Source organism: Peromyscus leucopus, chromosome 8a (genome assembly GCF_004664715.2).
Source record: "Peromyscus leucopus breed LL Stock chromosome 8a, UCI_PerLeu_2.1, whole genome shotgun sequence".
Taxonomy (NCBI): domain Eukaryota; kingdom Metazoa; phylum Chordata; class Mammalia; order Rodentia; family Cricetidae; genus Peromyscus; species Peromyscus leucopus.
In genome coordinates this window covers 7,219,070-7,239,742 of record NC_051085.1, presented here as the reverse complement: position 1 = coordinate 7,239,742, position 20,673 = coordinate 7,219,070, and the positions used below count along the sequence as shown (strand labels likewise).

At 45.3% G+C, this 20,673-nt stretch overlaps 1 protein-coding gene across 1 annotated transcript in view; it reads right to left on the bottom strand.

Annotated features, from left to right (window-relative positions):
* Armc2 (armadillo repeat containing 2) overlaps window positions 1-20,673 on the bottom strand; it is a 121,403-nt gene that overhangs the window by 28,271 nt on the left and 72,459 nt on the right. The window contains 2 exon segments of the mRNA XM_028890253.2: window positions 11,584-11,683; window positions 16,173-16,318. Coding sequence (XP_028746086.2) covers window positions 11,584-11,683; window positions 16,173-16,318 — 246 coding nt within the window.

Here is a 20,673-nt window from a genome sequence, read left to right as displayed (position 1 = left end):
TTCTTGAAAAAATAAATTTCATTTTTATTTTTATTTATTTTATATGTATTACTGTTTAGCTCACACATGTCACCATATATGTGCTTGGTGCCTGAGGAGCTCAGAAGAGGCATGGGATCTCCTGGAACTGGCGTTATAGATGGTTGTGAGCCACCACGTGGGTGCTGGGAATTGAACCTGGGTTCTCTGCAAGAACAAGTGCTCTTAACCATGAGCCATCTCTCCAGGCCCATGGATACTTTTCTAAAAGTTAAAAAGATACTATAAAAATGAACAGTTTAAAAAATATTTCTCAGTTGGAGGTGGTGGAATACGCCTGTAATGTGGAGCACGCCTGTAATGTGGAGCACGCCTGTAATGTGGAGCACGCCTGTAATGTGGAACACACCTGTGATGTGGAGCACACCTGTAATGTGGAGCACACCTGTAATGTGGAACACACCTGTGATGTGGAACACACCTGTGATGTGGAGCACACCTGTGATGTGTAATACACCTGTGATGTGGAGCACACCTGTGATGTGGAGCACACCTGTGATGTGGAGCATGCCTGTAATGTGGAGCACACCTGTAATGTGGAGCACGCCTGTGATGTGGAACACACCTGTAATGTGGAACACACCTGTAATGTGGAACACACCTGTAATGTGGAGCACACCTGTAATGTGGAGCACGCCTGTGATGTGGAGCATGCCTGTGATGTGGAGCATGCCTGTGATGTGGAGCACACCTGTAATGTGGAGCACACCTGTGATGTGGAGCACACCTGTGATGTGGAACACACCTGTGATGTGGAGCACACCTGTGATGTGGAGCACACCTGTGATGTGGAGCACACCTGTGATGTGGAGCACACCTGTGATGTGGAGCACACCTGTAATGTGGAGCACGCCTGTGATGTGGAGCACACCTGTAATGTGGAGCACGCCTGTGATGTGGAGCATGCCTGTAATGTGGAGCATGCCTGTGATGTGGAGCACACCTGTGATGTGGAGCACACCTGTAATGTGGAGCTCGCCTGTAATCCCAGCACTTGAGGTGGAGGCAGAATGATCAGGAGGAAGCTGAGGGCCAGTCTGTGCTCTATGAGACCTTGACTGAAAGGCTGCCCCCCACACACACTATTTATCTCACGAATGAGGAAACCAATAGGATAATAAAATTGCTTCTAGGAGCAATTGAAGAACTGAGCATTTATAAGCATTTAAAAGAATATCAGTTCTAGACATGGTAGTGGGCACCTGAAGCCCCAGCATGCAGGAGGTGGAGGAAGAGAATCAGGAGTTCAAGGCCATCCTTGGCTATACAGCAAGTTCAAGACCAGCCTGGGCTATGTGAGATCCTGTTTCAAAAAACAAACAAACAAACAAAAAACCCCAAGAATATTAGAATAAGATTTGGGGGATAGATACTGTGATAGTTTGAATGAGACTAAGCTCCATAGGTGTATATTTTAAACACTTGGTCGCCAGTTGGAAGAATTTTTCTGGGAAGGAGTGGAGGCTTGAAAGAAAAAGGCCCCACAGCGAGCGGCGCTCTTAGGAAGTGTTGTGGGATATTAGATCATACAGTGTGAAAAAGTGTCGCTGGTTTACCTGCCTGCATAGGCACTTTCTGTTTGGTTTAATAAAGAGCTGAATGGCCAATAGCTAGGCAGGAGAGGATAGGCAGGACTTCTGAGCAGAGATAGGAACTCTGGGAAGAATCTGAGGCATGCAGGATTGACCAGTGAGATGGGGTGGGGGTGGGGTTGGATATACAGTATGGAGGAGAGGTAACGAGCCACAGGACAGAATATAGATTAATATGAACGAGTTAATTTAAGTTATAAGAACTAGTTGGGAACAAGTCTAAGCTAAGGCCAAGTTTTATAACAATAATAAGTCTCTGTGCCATTATTTGGGATCTGGCAGTCTAAAGAACTATAAGGAGATATGGCTTTGTTGGAGTAGGCATGGCCTGCTGAAGGAAGTGTGTCACTGTGGGGTGGGCTTGGAGGTCTCCTATGCTCGAGCTACGCTCAGTGTGGCACACACTTGCTTCTGCTTCCTTCTGACCAAGACGTAAAACTCTCAGCTCCTTCTCCAGCACCGTGTCTGCCTGTTGTCCTTTTAAAAATGGTTGCTGCCCAGCTCTGAGCAGTTACCCTCAGCTTCATTCCTACTTGGTCAAACTAGTCATACTTAACTCTGGCTTCAAGATAGATATCATCTATGACCCCTTGCTTGGGTCTCTCAGCCTAGCCAAGAAGTATTGGTATGGCAGAACAAACCCAGAGGGAAACTCCATTCTGACTGGATTTGTACAGTGGATGGTTAATAAATGTACTAAATTGTGAAGAAAAAAAAAAAAAAGGTTGCTGCCTTTTAAGCTGTAGCTGTCGGAATCAGTAACTGTGACTCCGCTGCTACCAGCAGAGGTTTGGCTGCAAGGGATGTAGTCGGAGGGAATTCTGTTCCCCGGGCACTGACTCTTTCAAAGCTAAACTAAACCTCTCTCCCTCTAAAGAACCCAAGATCCAAAGGTTAAGGTGGAATTCTGCTCTTCAGAGGCTGAATAGCAAGTCGCTCACCTCCTCTCCTTGCTCATGTCCTCCAAAAAGCCCTCTTGCTTCTCCTCGCCCCTCCTTATAAACTTTTTCTCACCTGGCTCCTCCCTTCCACTTCCTGTCAGCTAGTTGCTGACTCAGCCTCCTGGCCTCAGGTGAATTTTATTTCATCAAATATAACACATCTTGGCATCATTAAACAAACGTTCCAGAACATAAATAAAAGTAACGTACCTTAAAGTAATATTCTAGAACATCTACTTGCACGGCACCAAGTCCTGCCATGGAGATAATGGACTAAACCTCTGTAAGCCAGCCCCAAATAAATGTTTTCCTTTATAAGAGCTGCTGAGGTCATGGTGTCTCTTCACAGCAATAGAAACCCTACCTAAGACAGAAGGAATAGGAGGTGTGGCTTTGTTGGAGAAGGTATGTCACTGAGGGTGTGTACCAGGCTTTTTCTTCTTGGGCCACCAACCAGCTCCCAAATCATGACATGGAGACTTATTAGTCTTTGACTGCTCAGCCTTAGCTTAGCCCTTTTCTGGCTAGCTCTTTTAACTTAAATTAACTTGTTTCTCTTTATCTACCTTTTGCCTCTGGACTTATTACCTTTCTTTCTTTCTGCAGATCTTACTTTCACTGTTTCTTGTGTCTGACTGGTAGCTGCCTGACTTCTGGCCCCTCGTTCTCTCCTCCTCCTTCTCTCATTCCTCTTTTCTTTTCTCCAGAGCCCAGATTCCTCCTCCTGTTTATTCTCTCTGCCCGCCAGCCCCATCTATCCTTCTCCTGCCTAGCTTTTGGACATTCAGCCTTAGGCTGGCAAGTTGAAACAGCAACACATCTTTACATAATTAAACAAATACAGCATAAACAAATGTAACAACTCTTTGCCTAGCTAAAATAATACTCTGCAGTAGAGGTGGGCTCTGAGGTTTGTGCGTCTCTCTGCCTCCTGCTTATGGATTAAGATGTGAGCTCTTTAGCTGTCCCTGCCATCATGCCTTCGGTCTAACCCTCTGAAACCGTAAGCCCAAATTAAATGCTTTCTTTTATAAGTTCTCTTAACAAGTAACTGAAATACACCACGATAACCACTTACAAGGTAATGGACCCATAACTTCTGAAGTGATCCTATCTACCATTTAGATACCTACAAGTTAATGTATGACTCCACAATGTCCAGGCTTCAGTCAATTAATCAATAGCAAATTATCCTAAAGACGGAGGCCACTGTCAGCCATGCTTCCTCCCACTCACACCTTATTGGTGAGCTTTGAATACTTTTACTTTTCCTGAGGTCAGAAGAGTTCACCTATAACACAATACCCAGGCGTCGAAGCATTACACACTGTGGGTTTTCACTTTAACTCTCTGGAAAGTCATTTCTTTGGCTTAAGGGAGGGGGGAGTGAAGGGAAAACTATGCAAAGCTCAGGGGGTGAGGTAGAGAGCAACAGGTCTGCAGCTTTAATGCCATCTTCACAGAGAAGGGCTCAAGGCCCTGCTAGTGGGAGCACAGGAGGTACCATTTCTGGGCTCCCACTGTGTCACACTTCAGCTGTGTGCTCTACACAGGCACAATACTGTTTTCCCTTTGCTGCTCTGTTTCCTTGGTGTGTATAGTTCAGGATTGTCCACGTGTGTGCGCACGTGCACACATGTGTGGGTGTGTATGTGTGTCTGTGAGAGTGTGTGTGTGTGTATGTGTGTGTGTGTGTGTGGTGTATGTGTGTCTGTGAGTGTGTGTGTGTGGTTTATGTGTGTGAGTGTCTGGTGTGTGTGTGAATGGTATGTGTATATGTCTATCTGTCAGAGAGTGTGTGTGGTGTGTGTCTATGTGTGAGTTATGGTGTGTGTGTGTGTGTGTGGTATATGTGTGTCTGTTGTCTGTGAGTGTGTGTATGTGGTTTATGAGTGTGAATGTCTGGTGTGTGTGTGAGTGGTATGTGTATATGTTTGTCTGTCAGAGAGTGTGTGTGGTGTATGTGTGTGTGACTGTGTGAATGTATGGTTTGTGTGTGAGTTGTGCGTGGTATATGTGTGTGTGGTGTGGTGGTATGTGTGTATGCATGTGCACAAGTGTGGCAGATGTACATGTATGTGTGTGCATACATATGAAGGCCAGAGGGTGACATCTACCATCTTCTTCAATGACTCTCCACCTTATATACTGAAGCAGGCTCTCTCACTTGAACTCAGAGGTCACCAATTTGGCTAGTCTACGTAACCAGATTCACCTTAGGGGACCCCTGTCTCTGCCTCCCCTATGCTGAACTGCAGGGGGCCACCATGACCACTGGACCGGCTTTTATGTAGGTGCTGGAGAAGTCAAGGTTCTGATGCTTATGCAGCAAGCACCTTCTCTTCTGAGGCATCATGTCCCCAGCCCCTGAAAACCCTAACACAAGGCAAAAGGAGATCTTCTCTGGCAAAGTCATCTAGGCCACCCAAGATCAAACCTCTACAGTAAAAACAATGATGGTAGAATAAAATTACAAAGATCATAAAATTCAATTATTAGATAAGGTGTATAAATCTCTTTTAAGTATAACACCAAGCTACAATAAACTATATTTTCTTTCTTTCTTTCTTTCTTTCTTTCTTTCTTTCTTTCTTTCTTTCTTTCTTTCTTTCTTTCTTTCTTTCTTCTTCCTTTCTTCCTTTTCTTTCTTCTCTCTCTCTCTCTCTCTCTCTCTCTCTCTCTCTCTCTCCCTTTCTAACAGGGTTTCTCTATGTAGTTTTGGTGCCTAACCTGGATCTCTCCCTGTAGCTCATGCTGGCTTTGAACTCACAGAGATTTGCCTGGCTCTGCCTCCCAAGTGCTGGGATTAAAGGTGTGTTACCACCGCCCAGCTAAACTATTTTCTACCTTTTCTTTTTCCTTAAAATAGAAACTCCTGTGGCTTAGTAGACGGTCCCATGAATGACCTGCTTGCTGTGCAAGAACGAGGGCCTGAGTCCAGATCCCCAGCACCCACAAAACAGCTGCGTGAAGTAGCACCCACTTATAATCCCAGCCTAGCCAATCAGTGAGCTCCAGGTTCTGTAAAAGCTCCTGTATCAAAAAATAAGGTGGACAGCAGTCGAGGACACTGCCCAACATTGACCCTCTGACTTCCATAGGCACATGTGTGGGAGTGTACTTCTCAGTCTCCAAAACACAGCCCCCTTGGGCTCCCCCAAATGCAAAAAAAAAAAAAAAAAATCCAAGATAACAGAGTTTATCATTGGGTTAATTCATTGTCAAAAGATTATAGTCAGATTACAAAGATAGTTTAATTTATAAAATCTAAATTAAATGCTTGATGGACAAGTAAATGGTGTGTTGTGAATGATTTAAAATAAATTAGACAAGTTCATTTATTGTCTGATGTGGTGGTTTGAAAGAAAATGGCCCACAAAGGGAGTGGCACTATTAGGAGATGTAGCCTTGTTGGAGGAAGTGTGTCATTGGGGGGATGGGCTTTAAGGTCTCTTTCTCAAGTTTCCCTCAGTGTGACAGCCAGTCAACTTCCTGTTGCCTGCAAGATGTAGAACTCTCAGCTCCAGGGCCATGTCTGCCTGCACACCGCCATGCTCCCTGCCATGATGATATTGGACTGAACTTCTGAAAATGTAAGCAGCCACCTCAATTAAATGTTTTTTTTATAAGAGTTGTCATGGTCTGTAGGAGTCCACAGAGGCTATCTAGTGAGAACTTACTCAGGGTTAGAGAATCTGAGCTTGCTTTACCCAGCAGGTCTGCATAAGGAGATGATTTGGTCACAGGCATGGTTACCAGGTGTTTGGAAGGGTCTACACTTGGCTATACAGTATGTTTTGATCTTGCAAGGGGGGAGGTCTTTTGCCTCTCTCCTTGGCATATTATAAACAGCCTTTTTCAATAAAGGATGAGACTGTTGGGTATTGACCCAGGCCCTCCCAAAGCTATCCTGTATATCTGTCTTCTTATTGGTTAGGTCGTTGCTCTCTCTATCTGATATTTTCTTGTCCCTCTCTCCTCTTCCTAAGAACACTTCAAAAGGTGGGATCTAGACTCCCACAGACGGTGCCAGAACATGGGACTTAGGTACAAAAGATAAGAGAGAAGGGGCACCGCAAAGCACAGGTAATGAATTAAGTTGAGGCAGTAGTAGTCTATTCTTCAGGAATAAAATCGTAAATATAAATAAAGCAGAATAGTTCAAGTTAGGCTGCAGCAAGTACCTCTATCTGTCTCTGTCTATCTATGTTTCTCTAAAGTTGTAAAAGAAAGTTTTGGTAAAGTTTGGAGAATAGAGCTGGAGAGATGGCTCAGCCGTTAAAGGCTAGGCTCACAACCAAAAATATAAGTTTGGAGAATATAAGCTTTAGGTCCAGGGATACCATGAAGGCTTTCTTTTTAATAAGAAAGTCGCTTAGGGTTAAGAGTAGTTTTTCCCCTGAGTATGGATAGGACCTGGGATTCAGAAAGCAGCGTCCAAGACCTAGCAGCCACTGCGAACTTAGCAGTCTAAGCGGCTTCAGAGCTCCAGAAGCTGCCAACAACAGTAGATGCCGAGTGAGCCAGTGCAAGCAACGGGGTTCTGTGTGCTTTCTGTAGGGAAGAAGTCATGGTGGGACAATGTAGTCAGCCAGCTGGAGAGAGATGGCTTGAGGCTATGAGCAACCTTGACAAGCCAAGCAGAGATGCTGCACAGCGAGAGATGAATGGCAGGCAGCAGCTTGGAGAGCAGCAGAGGCTTCAGACCGCAGTGGCTAGAGCACCAGGAGCCAGAGTCCCTAGTGGCCAGAGCTGAGTGAGGGATGCCCTGGGAGAGTTCAGGCAGAGTGTGAGTGGAGAGCTGAGTGGAGCAGCATCACCCTGGGGTGGAACAGTGGCAGAGGTAGTGCTGTGGACTCAGGGGTAACTGCTGGCTGACAGAATGCCCTGGAACTCAGGCCAGCCTGGGCTCCTGGCAGCAGAGTGAGGTGGAGCTGTGTGGCCTGCATTGGTCAGCCGTGGAAGCAGGGTAGCGTGTGGAGAAGGACCCCTGCCAATGCAAGTAATGGAGCTGGGGGTGCAGCAGCCACAACTGGCCGAGGCTGGGTTTACTCCTGGAACCAGAGTTGTTGAAAGCTGTGGGTCGTAATGGCGGGAGGAACCTTGAGCCCTCTAGCCTCAGGACACAGGGGTCCTTGGCAGATGGGCCAGTTATAGGAGGCACAGACAGCCTGGAACTGTAGAAGCTGAACAGAGCTAGCAGCAAAAGCTGTGCAATTTGTTTGCTGGCAGTTTATGTTGGCTGCACAAAGAGCTCTTCCCCATCCAGCTAGCAGCTTCTGCCCTGGAGCAGTTGTTGCCTAGGGAAAAATTAACTCAAAGTGCCTCTGTGGTTGAGAGTGAGGCTTCAGAGATGCTTGTCTGAACTGGGTTGCAGGCAAGGGGAACTGCAGTAAGTTTTGGTAATGGGACTCCCCATATTCAGAGCTGTTTGCTTCAGAGTCATTACAACTTTGACAGCTATACAAAGACTACAGGGCAGCTTATGAGCCAGGCCCTGATTTTGAGTGCTCAGAGGAACTTTAAGACTGGTACCAGAACTGTCTTTTTGAACTTTTCAGACTTAAGAAATGGGATGAACAGGAGTGGTTTAATTGCAATGGGGTAATTTTGAATTTACTTATGCATATAGACTCTATCAACTGTGATGACTTCTGAACTGTTTTGTGTATGCATATATGTTTTTATTAACTGTGGTGATTCACAAACTGGGTAGAAATGAAGAAATTTGTTTTTTTCTAATGAGGCCCAAGATACAGCTTTAAAACTTATGAAGAAAAGGTGGAGTTAATATTCCTCAGTCTCTTTAATTTTTGAAAAAAAAATTTTTTCTTGTTTTGTATGTTTTGTAATGTTAACTTGTGTTAATGTACCCTATGTTTTATTAGCAAAAAGTGTAAAAAACTCTATTAAGAATTACTTTTGGATGTTTGCTAAAGTTTGTAAAGTGTAAATACTTTTATTGAGAGTTTGCTTTTGCATGTAAGTTTGTAAGAATTGTAATTATGTACAGTAATATTCATCCTTGAATTATGTTAACCTGTTAATGTTGATGAACCATGGTATGGTTATGCTAAGGAGTTCTTGGGTTTGATGTGGCTGCAGCAAGAGTTTACTGATTTATTTGATGCAGTTGCATCAGGAGTTTATTGATTTAAAAAGGGCTTGGTACAGCTAAGACTGCTGTAGTCATCTTAGACCCATTCAGAAAGACCATTCTATATTTATCATCCTCTACTCCTTTACTGGGAGGTATGGCAGCCATAGGGAGCAGGAGTATTGATGTGGTAATTCTAGCTATTTGCAAGCTCTTAGTAGAAAGCTGATTTGGAGCTAAATAAAGTTAAGCTCTGAACCATCCCCTGCCAGAGGCTGGTAGTCAGAGAGAGGTAATTCCTTCTTGCTAGATATCAACCTAAGACAGAGTACACTTGGCAGAAAGTGTATCTCAATGACAGGAAAAGCTGTCTAGTGGTAGAAGATGACCTAAGACAGGCACAGTCCATCTGAGGGGTCTGAGGGCCCTTTAAATTATTAAGAAGGGGGACCCATGGGAGCCCACAGAGGCTATATAGTGAGGACTTACTCAGGGTCAGAGAATCTGAGCTTGCTTTACCCAGCAGGGCTGCATAAGGAGATGACTTGATCATAGGCATGGTTACCAGGTATTTGGAAGGGTCTACACTTGGCTGTATGGTGTGCTTTGATCTTGCAAGAGGGAGGTCTTTTGCCTCTCCCCTTGGCATATTATAAAAAGCCCTTCTCAATAAAGGATGAGGTCATTGGGTATTAATCCAGGCCCTCCCAAAGCTATCCTGTATTTCTGTCTTTCTTCTTGTCAGCTAGGTCTCTCTTTCTACCTAATATTTTCTTATCCCTCTCCTCCTCCTAAGAACACTTCAAAAGGTGGGACCTGGACTCCCACAGTGGTCATGATGTCTCTTTGCAGCAATAAAAACCCTAACAAAGACACCTGACATGAGAAAATCTCATATCCTGAAGCCTTTTAAAGGATACAGTTTGTAGAAAATACAAAGCACACATGTGAAGGGTTTGTGGCCTAAATACTCAAAGGAAAACTCAATTGCAGTGTAGTGCATAGCGGCACACACCTGTAATTCCATCACTTGGGGGGATGAGGCAGGAGGACCTCAAGGATAGTTCAGCCTGGATTACAAAATGAGTTCCAGGCCAGCCTGGGCTACACAGCAAGGCTCTGTCTGCCTCTGCCCTCTGCTGTCTATTTCCTGCCCCACTGAATTCAATCCCATCTCTCTCATATGTGTGCACATACACAAATAAATAAATATTTGTAGATCAGTTTTTAACATAAGAACTTACCAGCACTTTCAGCAAGGTCTTACCTTTAAATTGAGGCAATGACAGAAATTTCTCTATCACTAAAAGCAGAATAATAAATGGCTAAACTAAGGTAAGCTGACAAATTTAGTCATCTTCAGCAGAAGTACTTGACTGGAAAAATTAAATTCAGTTCCATTTGGTGGCAATAGGTCATATGCTTTAGGGCTGCCTGGCCTGACATAACAAAAACTTTGGATGAATATCATCTGGGTCTATATGTGACTTCAGCTACTGACCTGAAGCTGCTGCTACTTAAGCAACTTTAAGGACCTGCCATGTTCAAAATAAATACATACTGAGTTCGTGTTTAAAATGTCCCTTTTGTCATTTACAAAGGATAATAAAAGAAGTCTATATTTAACAAATAGTCAAAATGTTACTATTTGTACCAAGTAACATACCGTATTAAAGAGAAGCCATTTATGAGGCTTGCTTTGTTAAGACAGTTGAGTGTAGCCCAGTTGACTACTTATATTCCCCCCTCACCTCTCAAGTGCTGGTATTACAGATGTGTGCCAACACATCTGGCTAAATTTGTCAACTGAAAACAACTATAAGGTCATCAAGAAGACTCATTGGGTTAAGGAACTTGAAGACTCATTGGGTTAAGGAAATTGAAGACTCATTGGGTTAAGGAACTTGAAGACTCATTAGGTTAAGGAACTTGCTGCCAAACATGTTCTGATCTCAATTCCTAGGTCCCATGTAGTAGAAAAAAAACCAAAAAACAAAAACAAAAAAAACCAACCAGTACAAGTTGTCTTCTCACCTCCACACATTGTGTATGTATGTATAAGAAATAAATAAATGCATACGTACAATTTTAGAATGTAAAAATGTATTATACATTTTTCCTGATCATTAAAGCTATGTTCTTTCATAAATATTTTATCCTGAAAGCAGGTGAGCTGGCTCAGCAGTTAAGAGCACTTGTGCTCTGACCCAGGTTCAGTTCCCAGGACCCACACCAGGCATCTCAAAACTATCTGTAACTCCAGTTCCAGGGGATCCAATATCCTCTTCTGGCTTCCTAAGGTCCCTGCATGCATATAGTACACAGACATACACCCAGGCACACACATATACACATAAATAAATAAATCTTCAAATACTTTACCTCTAAATTCCATATTGTAAAATACATCAGGATCAAAGAATCAGGAAATTTAAAGGCTAAAAGAATCGTCAAGGTACCTCTCCTGTGGAGGATTCTAAGCTTTTTTCCTGCATTTTAAGTCCCCATGATTCTTATAAAAATGTTGATGGACAAGCCTCACTCTGCCCATCTAAGTCCATAAGCCTGGGGTGAAGTTCAGTGGGTCTTCTACTGAAATAACCAGTGTACTTCATGCCCACCCTAGGACAACCCATGTAGGCAATCTGTAAATCCCCAAGACCAATGGAACTCCTGTGGTCCACACCCTAAATCAAATACCGCCCATAACAACCATATCTCACGGAGGCAGTTTCTGCCTTAGACTATTCTCTGCTCAATCCTTGCAGGTATTCACTGCCTCCTGGGGCCATTATACCACTAACGGAAGCTTCTAGCAGGGGCTGCTATGTTAAAAACATAAACTCACTCAACATGGGCTTCCACAAGTACACCAGTGCACAGACACTGAGAAAGAATGAAATGTATGACTGACCTGTTTCTTCTGGTATTTGTTCAATAGACTCAGAAACAAGGCATAGCATCTGGAATAGCTTGCCAGGGCTGCACAGCAGTCATGATAAGATGTCAGTTTGCTGTGGGAAATGCCAAATTGGAAAAATAAGAATAAACTCTATTTTTTTTAAATTTAAGTGCACAGAATATCATTCTAACTGCAGGTCATGCAAATTCATGAAGAGAAGTCTAGAGATACCTTATGCAGTCCAGAGAAATGAGTTAATTCATTGTCCAAAGATTACAGTTAATTTACAAAGACAAAGTTTAGTTCAGAAAGTCCAGAGAAAATGCAAAGAGGCTTGCTACTGCTCTAGACTCTAGGAGGGCAGAGGGAATGTTTTAAAGCCCCTTCCTTAGTGGGGCTGAGGACTTAACTCAGTTGTAAACACTTGTCTAGCAAGCATGAGCCCCTGAGTTTGGTTCCCAAAAAGATGGCAAAGATGGCATCACAGTGTCCTACGCTCTTTCTATTGCTCCATGACCAAGAGCAACTTGGGGAGGACAGGGTTGATTCTTTGCAAAAACTGATGACTGGTGACTGAGAGATGGCTCAGCAGTTAAGGACACTGGATGCTCTTGCAGAGACACAGGCTCAGTTCCCAGCACTCACATGGTGGCTCAGCTGTCACTCCAGCTCCAGTAGAGGAAGCAGCCTCTTCTGACCTCCAAGAGTACCAGGCACACATGTGGTGTACATACATGCATACATACATACATACATACATATATACATACATAAAGCATTCACAATATACATAATAAACCCTTAAAAAAAACCTAAAAAACTAATGACTGTCAAACCTTTTGCAAGACTGATCAAGGAAATCAAAAAAATCATAAGAAAGTCAAACTAAACATGAAAAGCAATTTTAATAACAAAGAAACCACATAATATGGGAGTAAAACATGTGAATTCTAGCTGGGTGGCACACGCCTTTAATTCCAGCACTCAGAAGGCAGAGGTAGGCAGATCTCTGTGAATCCAAGACCAACCTGGTCTACAGATTGAGTTCTAGGATGTTCAGGGCTGTTACATAAGGAAACCTTATCTCAAAAAAAAAAAAAAAAAAAAAAAAAAAAAGAAAGTGATTTCTACAGTCAAAGATGCCTGACTTGAACTGAGGCTCTGTGACCTACTGATTGTAAGATGTTAGGAAAACAATTGCATTTCTCTATGCCTTGGTTTCCTTTTACGTTGGATGAGGTGACAATCATGACATGTATTTGATTAGTTCTTGGAAAGTACTTGATTGACCAACATGCAGTAAGTACAGTACCCGTGGTTACAAACAAGTAAAATAAAAAACAAAGACAAAAACAAAAAACTATCATTACAGATAAAACCAATTAAAATGATTGTTGTTTGATTGAGGTATTAGAAACCAAACCTAGGGCCTCTCACATGCTAGGCAAGCACTCTACCACAGAGCAACAGAGTACAGAGTCACACACTGTATTTATTTATTTACTGAAACAGGATCTTACAATGTACTCCACACTGGTCTCAAACAGTTGCAACCTTTCTGCCTCAGCCTCTAAAAGCTGAGGCGGAACATTTAATGTTGTTTGAAAACTTAGGGGGGAAATGAACAAATTCTATTTTAAAAAAAAAACTGTTTGAAGCTGAACTAAGTGGAAAACATGACAGCATATGTAGTCTTTAAAGAAGTGAATTAGCAGCCGGGTGGTGGCGCACGCCTTTAATCCCAGCACTCCGGAGGCAGAGGCAGGCGGATCTCTGTGAGTTTGAGGCCAGCCTGGTCTACAGAGTGAGTTCTGGGAAAGGCACAAAGCTATACAGAGAAACCCTGTCTCAAAAAAAAAAAAAAAAAAAAAAAAAAAAGAGGAAGAAGTGAATCAGCAGCCATGGTGACAAGTACCTATAGTCTGTCCACTCAGGAGGTAGAGGAAAGAGGACCATTTTAGCTCAGCAGTTTAGGATCAGCTTTGGCAATACAATAAGAGAGAGAGAGACAGAGACAGAGACAGAGACAGAGACAGAGACAGAGAGACAGAGACAGAGAACAGAGATAGACAGGGTGGGGAATCATCTTGTAAGACTGTTGGCCAAGCGCATAGAAGGAAAAATGTAAATGCCTAACTTTAAAGGCATTTCTGAAACTGATCAGCATCTGGTTACTTTCAAACAACCTAGATTCAAATGATTATCAAATGTGGGACAGCGGGTGCAAAGGTGACTAGTGAACGTGTCAGTCCAAGTTCAAACAACTGACACAAAATTCTAAGAACGTAATGCTAGCACTGAGCTGTCCCGGCCACAGCCCACACAGCAGCTTTGCCCTCTGGCAGACAGACAGCCACAGCACCCACAGAGCATTGTGTAGATGTAACCAACAATCTTATTAAATAAGAAATACAGAAACAATGTAAAAGAGAAAGCCGAGAGGTCAGAGCTCAGAGCTAAAATCTCACCCTTCCTCCTGCAGTGTCCCAGCTTCCCGAAAAAGAGCTATATCCTGTCTGTTTGTCTTTTTATAGTATTTTGTTCTGCCTTCTCATTGGTTGTAAACCCAAACACGTGACTGCCTCATCACTGTCTGTATGTACAGCCCCCCAGGTCTTAAAGGCATGTCTCCAATGCTGGCTGTATCCCTGAACACACAGAGATCTATGGGATTAAAGGCATGTGCCACCACCGCCACACTCTTGCCATGGCTCTAATAGCTCTGACCCCCGGGCAACTTTATTTATTAACATACAATCAAAATCACATTTCAGTACAATTAGATTACCACCACAGCATTGTCTGCCAATCTCTACCTTATGGACTTCAGGTGCCAGGGCTTTTCACCTGGAGAAGTGAGTTTACATCAAAAGAGGGTACTGGATACTCATCCCGCTCCCCACACCCTTCCCTGCCTCCTGCCCAGGAACCAGAGTGCCTGGCCACAGGTGTGCGCTGTAAAAACGTGCTCATCCTCAGAAAGGTATAAGGAGAGACACCACTCCTTCCAGTCGGGCTCTTATTCCTCTCTTCACAGCTCCCACCTGCTGTGTGATATTAATTTAAGATGTGTTACATTTGTTTATGCTGTGGAACATTTGTTTAATGCTGCAAAGATGAGCTGCATTCTTTTATGCTGCATTTGGTTAACTCTGCAAAGCTGTGTTCCTTTGCCTGTCTAAAACACCTGATGGTCTAATAAAGAGCTGAATGGCCAATAGCTAGGCAGGAGAGAGAAATACGTGGGGCTGGCAGGCAAAGAGAATAAACAGGAGGAGAAACCTAGGGAAGAGGGTGAGGAGTTAGAAAAGGAGAAGGAGAGGCGGACACTGGGGCCAGCTACTCAGCCACACAGCCAGCCACAGAGTAAGAAGGAAAGGCATATAGGATAAGGAAAGGTAAAAGACTAGAGGCAAAACATAGTTAAAGAGAAACGGGACAATTTAAGTTAGAAAAGCTGACTAGAAACAAGCCAAGCTAAGGCTGGGAATTCATAAGTAAGAATAAGTCTCCGTGTATTTCTTTGGGAGCTTGGTGGTGGGTCCCCAAAGAGTAAAAAAAAAAAAAACAAAAACAAAAACAAAAAAACCTCCAACTACACCCACCATGCTGTCTGTCTTTCCATAGCATTAATATCTTCTAATGAACTCTATACTCCAGCCATCTATCTCAATGTCCCTCTTGAACTCCTATCAGAGACCTTTCAAAAATAACTATTACAAATTAAACCAGACCAGACTTGAATCAGCAATCTCCTTTTTGAGATAAAGCACTTGAGTGTTATTTCCGGTACGCCAAAACTTGTGATACGTTTTGTGGGACATCATTCTTTATCTCCAAGGGGCAAAGAAGACAGGCAAGCAAAGTAACACACACATTTGGCTAGTTCACAGCCTTCCTACGTGCTAAGTGCCTGACAGCCAGCCGAGAGTGGCGTTACACTCACACAAGAAACCAGCTTGAGTCGGGTGTTTTCATCTACGTTCACGGTGTTGGCTGCAGACGAACTCAAAGGGGGGAAGTTCCTTTCTAGTTATGCACACAAATACTAGAGAGAACTCAAAATGTACATTAGCATCGGCTCTAGTTTGCTGTGATAAAGCACTGACTCAACTTGGGGTAGGAGAGGACGTGTTTGGCTCGTGTCTCCCCGTCACAGTCCATCAGTGAGGGAAGGGACGGCAGGGCGGACATTCAAGCAGGAACGTGGAGGCAGGAACTGAGCAGAGACCATGGAGAATGCAGTTTAGCGCTTGCCTCCCATAGCTCGCTCAGTCTACCTTTTCTATAACCCAGGCCCTCCTGCCCAGTGGGCTGGGCCACCCCACATTAATCAAGGAAATGTCCCACAGACATGCCCACAGGCCGATCTGATGGAGGCCATTCCTCAACTGAGGTTTCCGCTTCCCTGGTGACTCTATGAGAGAGTCACGAAAACTGACCAGTACAGCACTTTTATATATATATAATTTAATTTAATTTTACATATCAGCCATGGATTCCCTTGTTCTCCCCCCCTCCTGCCCCTCCCTATGCCTTCCCCCCAGCCCACGCCCAGTACAGCACTTTTAACGAGCTGTCTTCACGTTCGGTCTACCTACCTAAATATTCTGGCGATGTTGGTGCAGACATCCTTGTCGTCCATGTACTGCTCCATCACCGTGCAGAGCGGGGGGAAGGCCCCGACCTTCAGGAGCCTGCTTCTCGTCAGCGGTGAGTCGGCCAAGTTTCTCAGCGTAGCAGTTGTCTAGGGAAACGTGTGCTTGTGTCATTTTAGTAAAGCTTAGAAACAGGGCCATGCCACTAGGAAAGCCACGCCTCCCCGGAGTGCCCCTGGGGTGGGGGTGGGGATGGTGGGGGGGTGGGGATGGTGGGGGTGGGGGATGGTGGGGGTGAGGTGGGGATGGTGGGGGGATGGGGGTGGGGATGGTAGGGATGGTGGGGGTGGGGATGGTGGGGGTGGAGGTGGGGATGGTGGGGGATGGGGGTGGGGATAGTGGGGTGGGGGTGGGAGGTGGGGATGGTGGGGGATGGGGGTGGGGGTGGGGAGGGTGGGGGTGGGGAGGGTGGGGGAGGGAGGGGATAGGGGGGTATGGGTGGGAACAGTCCGTGCACAAGCATCGTGAGATGAGAAAAATGAAGTGTAGCTACAGTTTTCCTGCCTGGCCCACAGTCAGGACCAATCTCTCTCACCTGCCAGTCCCACAGCCGCTCAGACCCAACCAAGTAAACACAGAGACTTATATTGCTTACAAACTGTATGGCCGTGGCAGGCTTCTTGCTAACTGTTCTTATATCTTAAATTAATCCATTTCCACAAGTCTATACCCTGCCACACGGCTCGTGGCTTACTGGCATTGTCACATGCTGCTTGTCCTGGCGGGTGGCTGGCAGTGACCCCTTCTGTCTTCCTGTTCCCTCCTTTCTCCTCTCTGTTAGTCCCGCCTATACTTCCTGCCTGGCCACTGGCCAATCAGTGTTTTATTTATTGACCGATCAGAGTAATTTGACATACAGACCATCCCACAGCAACGAAGCCCAAGTCAGCTCAGTTGTGGAGAATGGAAGACTGCTAGGTGTGGTGGCATATGACTGTGGTCTCAGCACAAGGAAGGTGAGACACAGGGTTACAAGTTCAAGGCCAGCCTGGGCTACAAGAGGGACTCTGTCTCAAACAAATATGTAGATGGAATATTAATATTTATATATATATATGTATATATATTTGGTTTTTCAAAGACAGGGTTTCTCTGCTTAGTCCTTGCTGTCCTGGAACTCACTTGGAATATTAATAATTTTAAGTAAATAGTTTGCAAAACCCTCAGAATTAAACAATCATCATCTTGTCTTTGACCCTGTCATAGGCCCAAGTACTGCATATAAGAACCTTGCCACTCCAAATTCTTTTAAAATAATTATTTATTTATTTACTTGTTTATTTATTTATTTAGTGTGAGTGTGCGTGTGCGTGCGTGTGTGCATATGTGTGTGTGTGTGCGCGTGTGTGTGTGCGTGTGAGTGTGTGTGGGCGTGTGCATGTGTGCATGTGTGTGTGTGTGTGCGCACGTGGGGAGGGGTACCCACATGCGGCAGTGCTCATGTAGCGGTCAGGGAACCTCTGAGAGGCAGTTCTCTGTCTGTTCCGGGTGGGTTCCGGGGGTCAGGGTTAGGTCCTGAGCTTGGTGGCACATGCCCTTACCCACTAAGCCATCTCACCAGCCCCCACATTCTTCATTGTTGTGAGACAGGATCCTGCGTAGCCCAGGCTGGCCTCACACTTGCCATGTAGCTGAGGCTGACCTTGTGATCCTCCTGCCCGAGATTACAGGCGGTGATCCGTTTGCCCAGGTCCCCTCTCTAAATTCTTTTAAGTGGCACTGAATAAGGATGAAGCCAATAGTTCTGAAAGACGTTTAGTCTCACTTTACTCAGAATACTGAGTTCTTACCAATTTAGCACATTTTGTTAAAAGCTTTTCTCCAGAAAGATTTTTGCTGTGGGCTTTTGTCTGAGGGTCAAGAAGAGAGCAACTTGGTAAATGTGTGGCAGTGATTTTGTTGTCTAGAGATTTTAATTTTCAGTGTGATCTTTCCCCATGGGATTCACGGCAAGGCACCCGTGAAGAGTCGCTGGGTCCCCCACCTCCAGCCTGGCTTGCTTCCTTCCTCTCCCACAGTACCTCCACCTCGGGGTGGGGTGGGACTCACTGGCTGTCTTAGCATGTGAGACGAGAGGAGATAATGGGATGTGTGGACGGCACTGTTAGTGTCCACCGCACTGGGTGGGGCTGCCCCTCGCTGCCAGCTTCCCCCAGAGGTGCAGAGGAGGGAGCACGGGCCTGAGGGCCACTGCGGTAGGATTAGGACCGTCACTCACTCCTCAACCCTCTAGATCATCATCTGCGGGAAGCCGAGTGGCCTTCCCCTGGTCACTTTCTGGGTGGTGGGGTGTACGGATTGTAGACGATGTAAGAATGATTTGTGTATACTGTAAAGCTCTGTGCAAATGGAAGGCAATGTTGTTGGCATGGTACACTTTTAGAAAACAATCGACGCAAACCCAGTGCGCCTGGAATCTCAGTGTTTGGGGGTGGAGACAGGAGGATCAGGGACTCAAGGTCAGCCTGGACTACAGAGAGAATCTGAGGCCAGCCTGGGCTAGGAGACTGCCTCAAAACAAAAATAAAAACACAACAACAGCAAAACCAAACAATCAACAAAAAATTTAGTAAGATGACAGGCGCCCTTGATTAGTTTTCCCTTTTTGTCAATGAACTGAAATATAACTGATTAAAATACAACTGATCGTGTTGAACTAAGGTCCTCCTTGAAATCTCCAACATCACCAGTCAGCAGGGATATAAATGCCTCGCACATTCCAGTCGACCACAGACCTCCGTTGGCCAACTATGTATCATCTGAGTCAGCCCCTCCCATTCCCCTGGTACCTGGGCACTACTGATTCATGAGTCTAAAAGTGGTTCTCAACCTTCCTAATGCTTCAACCCTTAATACAACTCCTTGTGTTGTGGTGACCCCCCAACCATAAAATTATTTTCATTGCTACTTCATAATCGCAATTTTGCTACTGTTACAAATCATCATGTAAATATCTGGTTTCTGATGGTCTTAGGCCACCCCTGTGTCAGTCTAGGGGTCTCTGGTTTAAAGGCTGGCTCACCCACTTCCCCCCAGGAAACTGGAGAACCAACGACTGAATGACTTCTGTCTTTTCTGAGGGCAGGCAGAGCCCATGGGCACCAGGAACATGCGTGCCAACCACGCTATGAAGACAATTTCTTCTCTCTGTCTGCCATGGCTGAAAAACCGTGGATGTCACGTATGGGGCACAGTCACCATGCTCCCTCACCAGCCTCCTCAGCTTTCGGCTTGAAGGGATCACAGTGTCCCTGGGAACCCTTGCTCCTAATTTAAACCCTAGTTTATCCCTCCCCCACTCCATTTTCTCCTCTCATTAGAAAAAGTTCAAGTTTTACGATTCTTCCACATTATTTTTGTAAAAGACCCAGTGGCTGGGCATAATGGCTCACACCTGTAATCCCAGCACTCCAAAGGCTGAGACAGGAGGATTGTGAGTTGACACCAAGCTTGGTTGCATAATAACCTGGAACCAGCCTGGGATGAGATCCTGTCCTCTACCCCCCCCCCAAAACGGCCCAAAGCAGGAGTGGAGGCACACACATCAATACAGTCATATTGCTGCACTGTGTGGCGTGCATGTAGTTGGAGGGGTAATATATGATCTCTTGAGCATGTCTGCATCTGTCAATAGTGGTGCTGGCAGGAAAAAAAAAATGCATTAAGCTCATACCCCTGTGTGCAAACTGTCTGGTAACACCTCAGCAGATGATGCCATCAGTCTGGGTGCCCAGGCTTACAAAGTCCCCCCTGCTCTCTGTCACCTGAAGCCTGGGTGCTGTGTCCATTTGTCTCAAGATAAGACTCAGTGGCCTGACCATGACCTCATGATCTGGTTGCTCTCGATCACTCAAATGCCACTTCCTGCCACACACCCTACAAGAACTCTGCACTCTCCTCTGGCTGCCTGTCTGCTCTGGGCCGGAAGCTTCAGGAACGGCATGTGACATGTTTGTCTTTTCACTGTGTCCCCAGGTCCAAGGCTGGCATGAACATATACGAGAGAGAGTTCCTCTCCTCTGCACCTGCTCTGGCGGCCACCATCTCTCCCACAGCTTCGGCTCTTGCCATCTCCACAGTCCCCTGAGTAGACACCATCTGCCACTCTCTGTCCGGCTCTCCCCAAGGCCACTCTCTGTGACGAGGGGCTTTCAAAACCTGCCCTTCCTTGACCTCCCAAAGCCAAGGGACATCATCCACATCCTCCAGGCCCTCGCTCCCCCAGTCCATGCTCCAAATTCACCTCCTTTCCCTGCCTCTTTCCCTCCCCTCCATCCACCATGATTACCCCTCCTGACTCCTGCCTTTCAACATACTTCCGCCACTCAGCGTGTCTTCCTCAACTAGCCCTCAGCCTCTTGCTCACCTGCAGGGCCCAACGAAGTCCACTTCTTTGTGCAGATGGTATAGTGACTAGTCAGAGCTTCTTTCTCTGTCAACACCA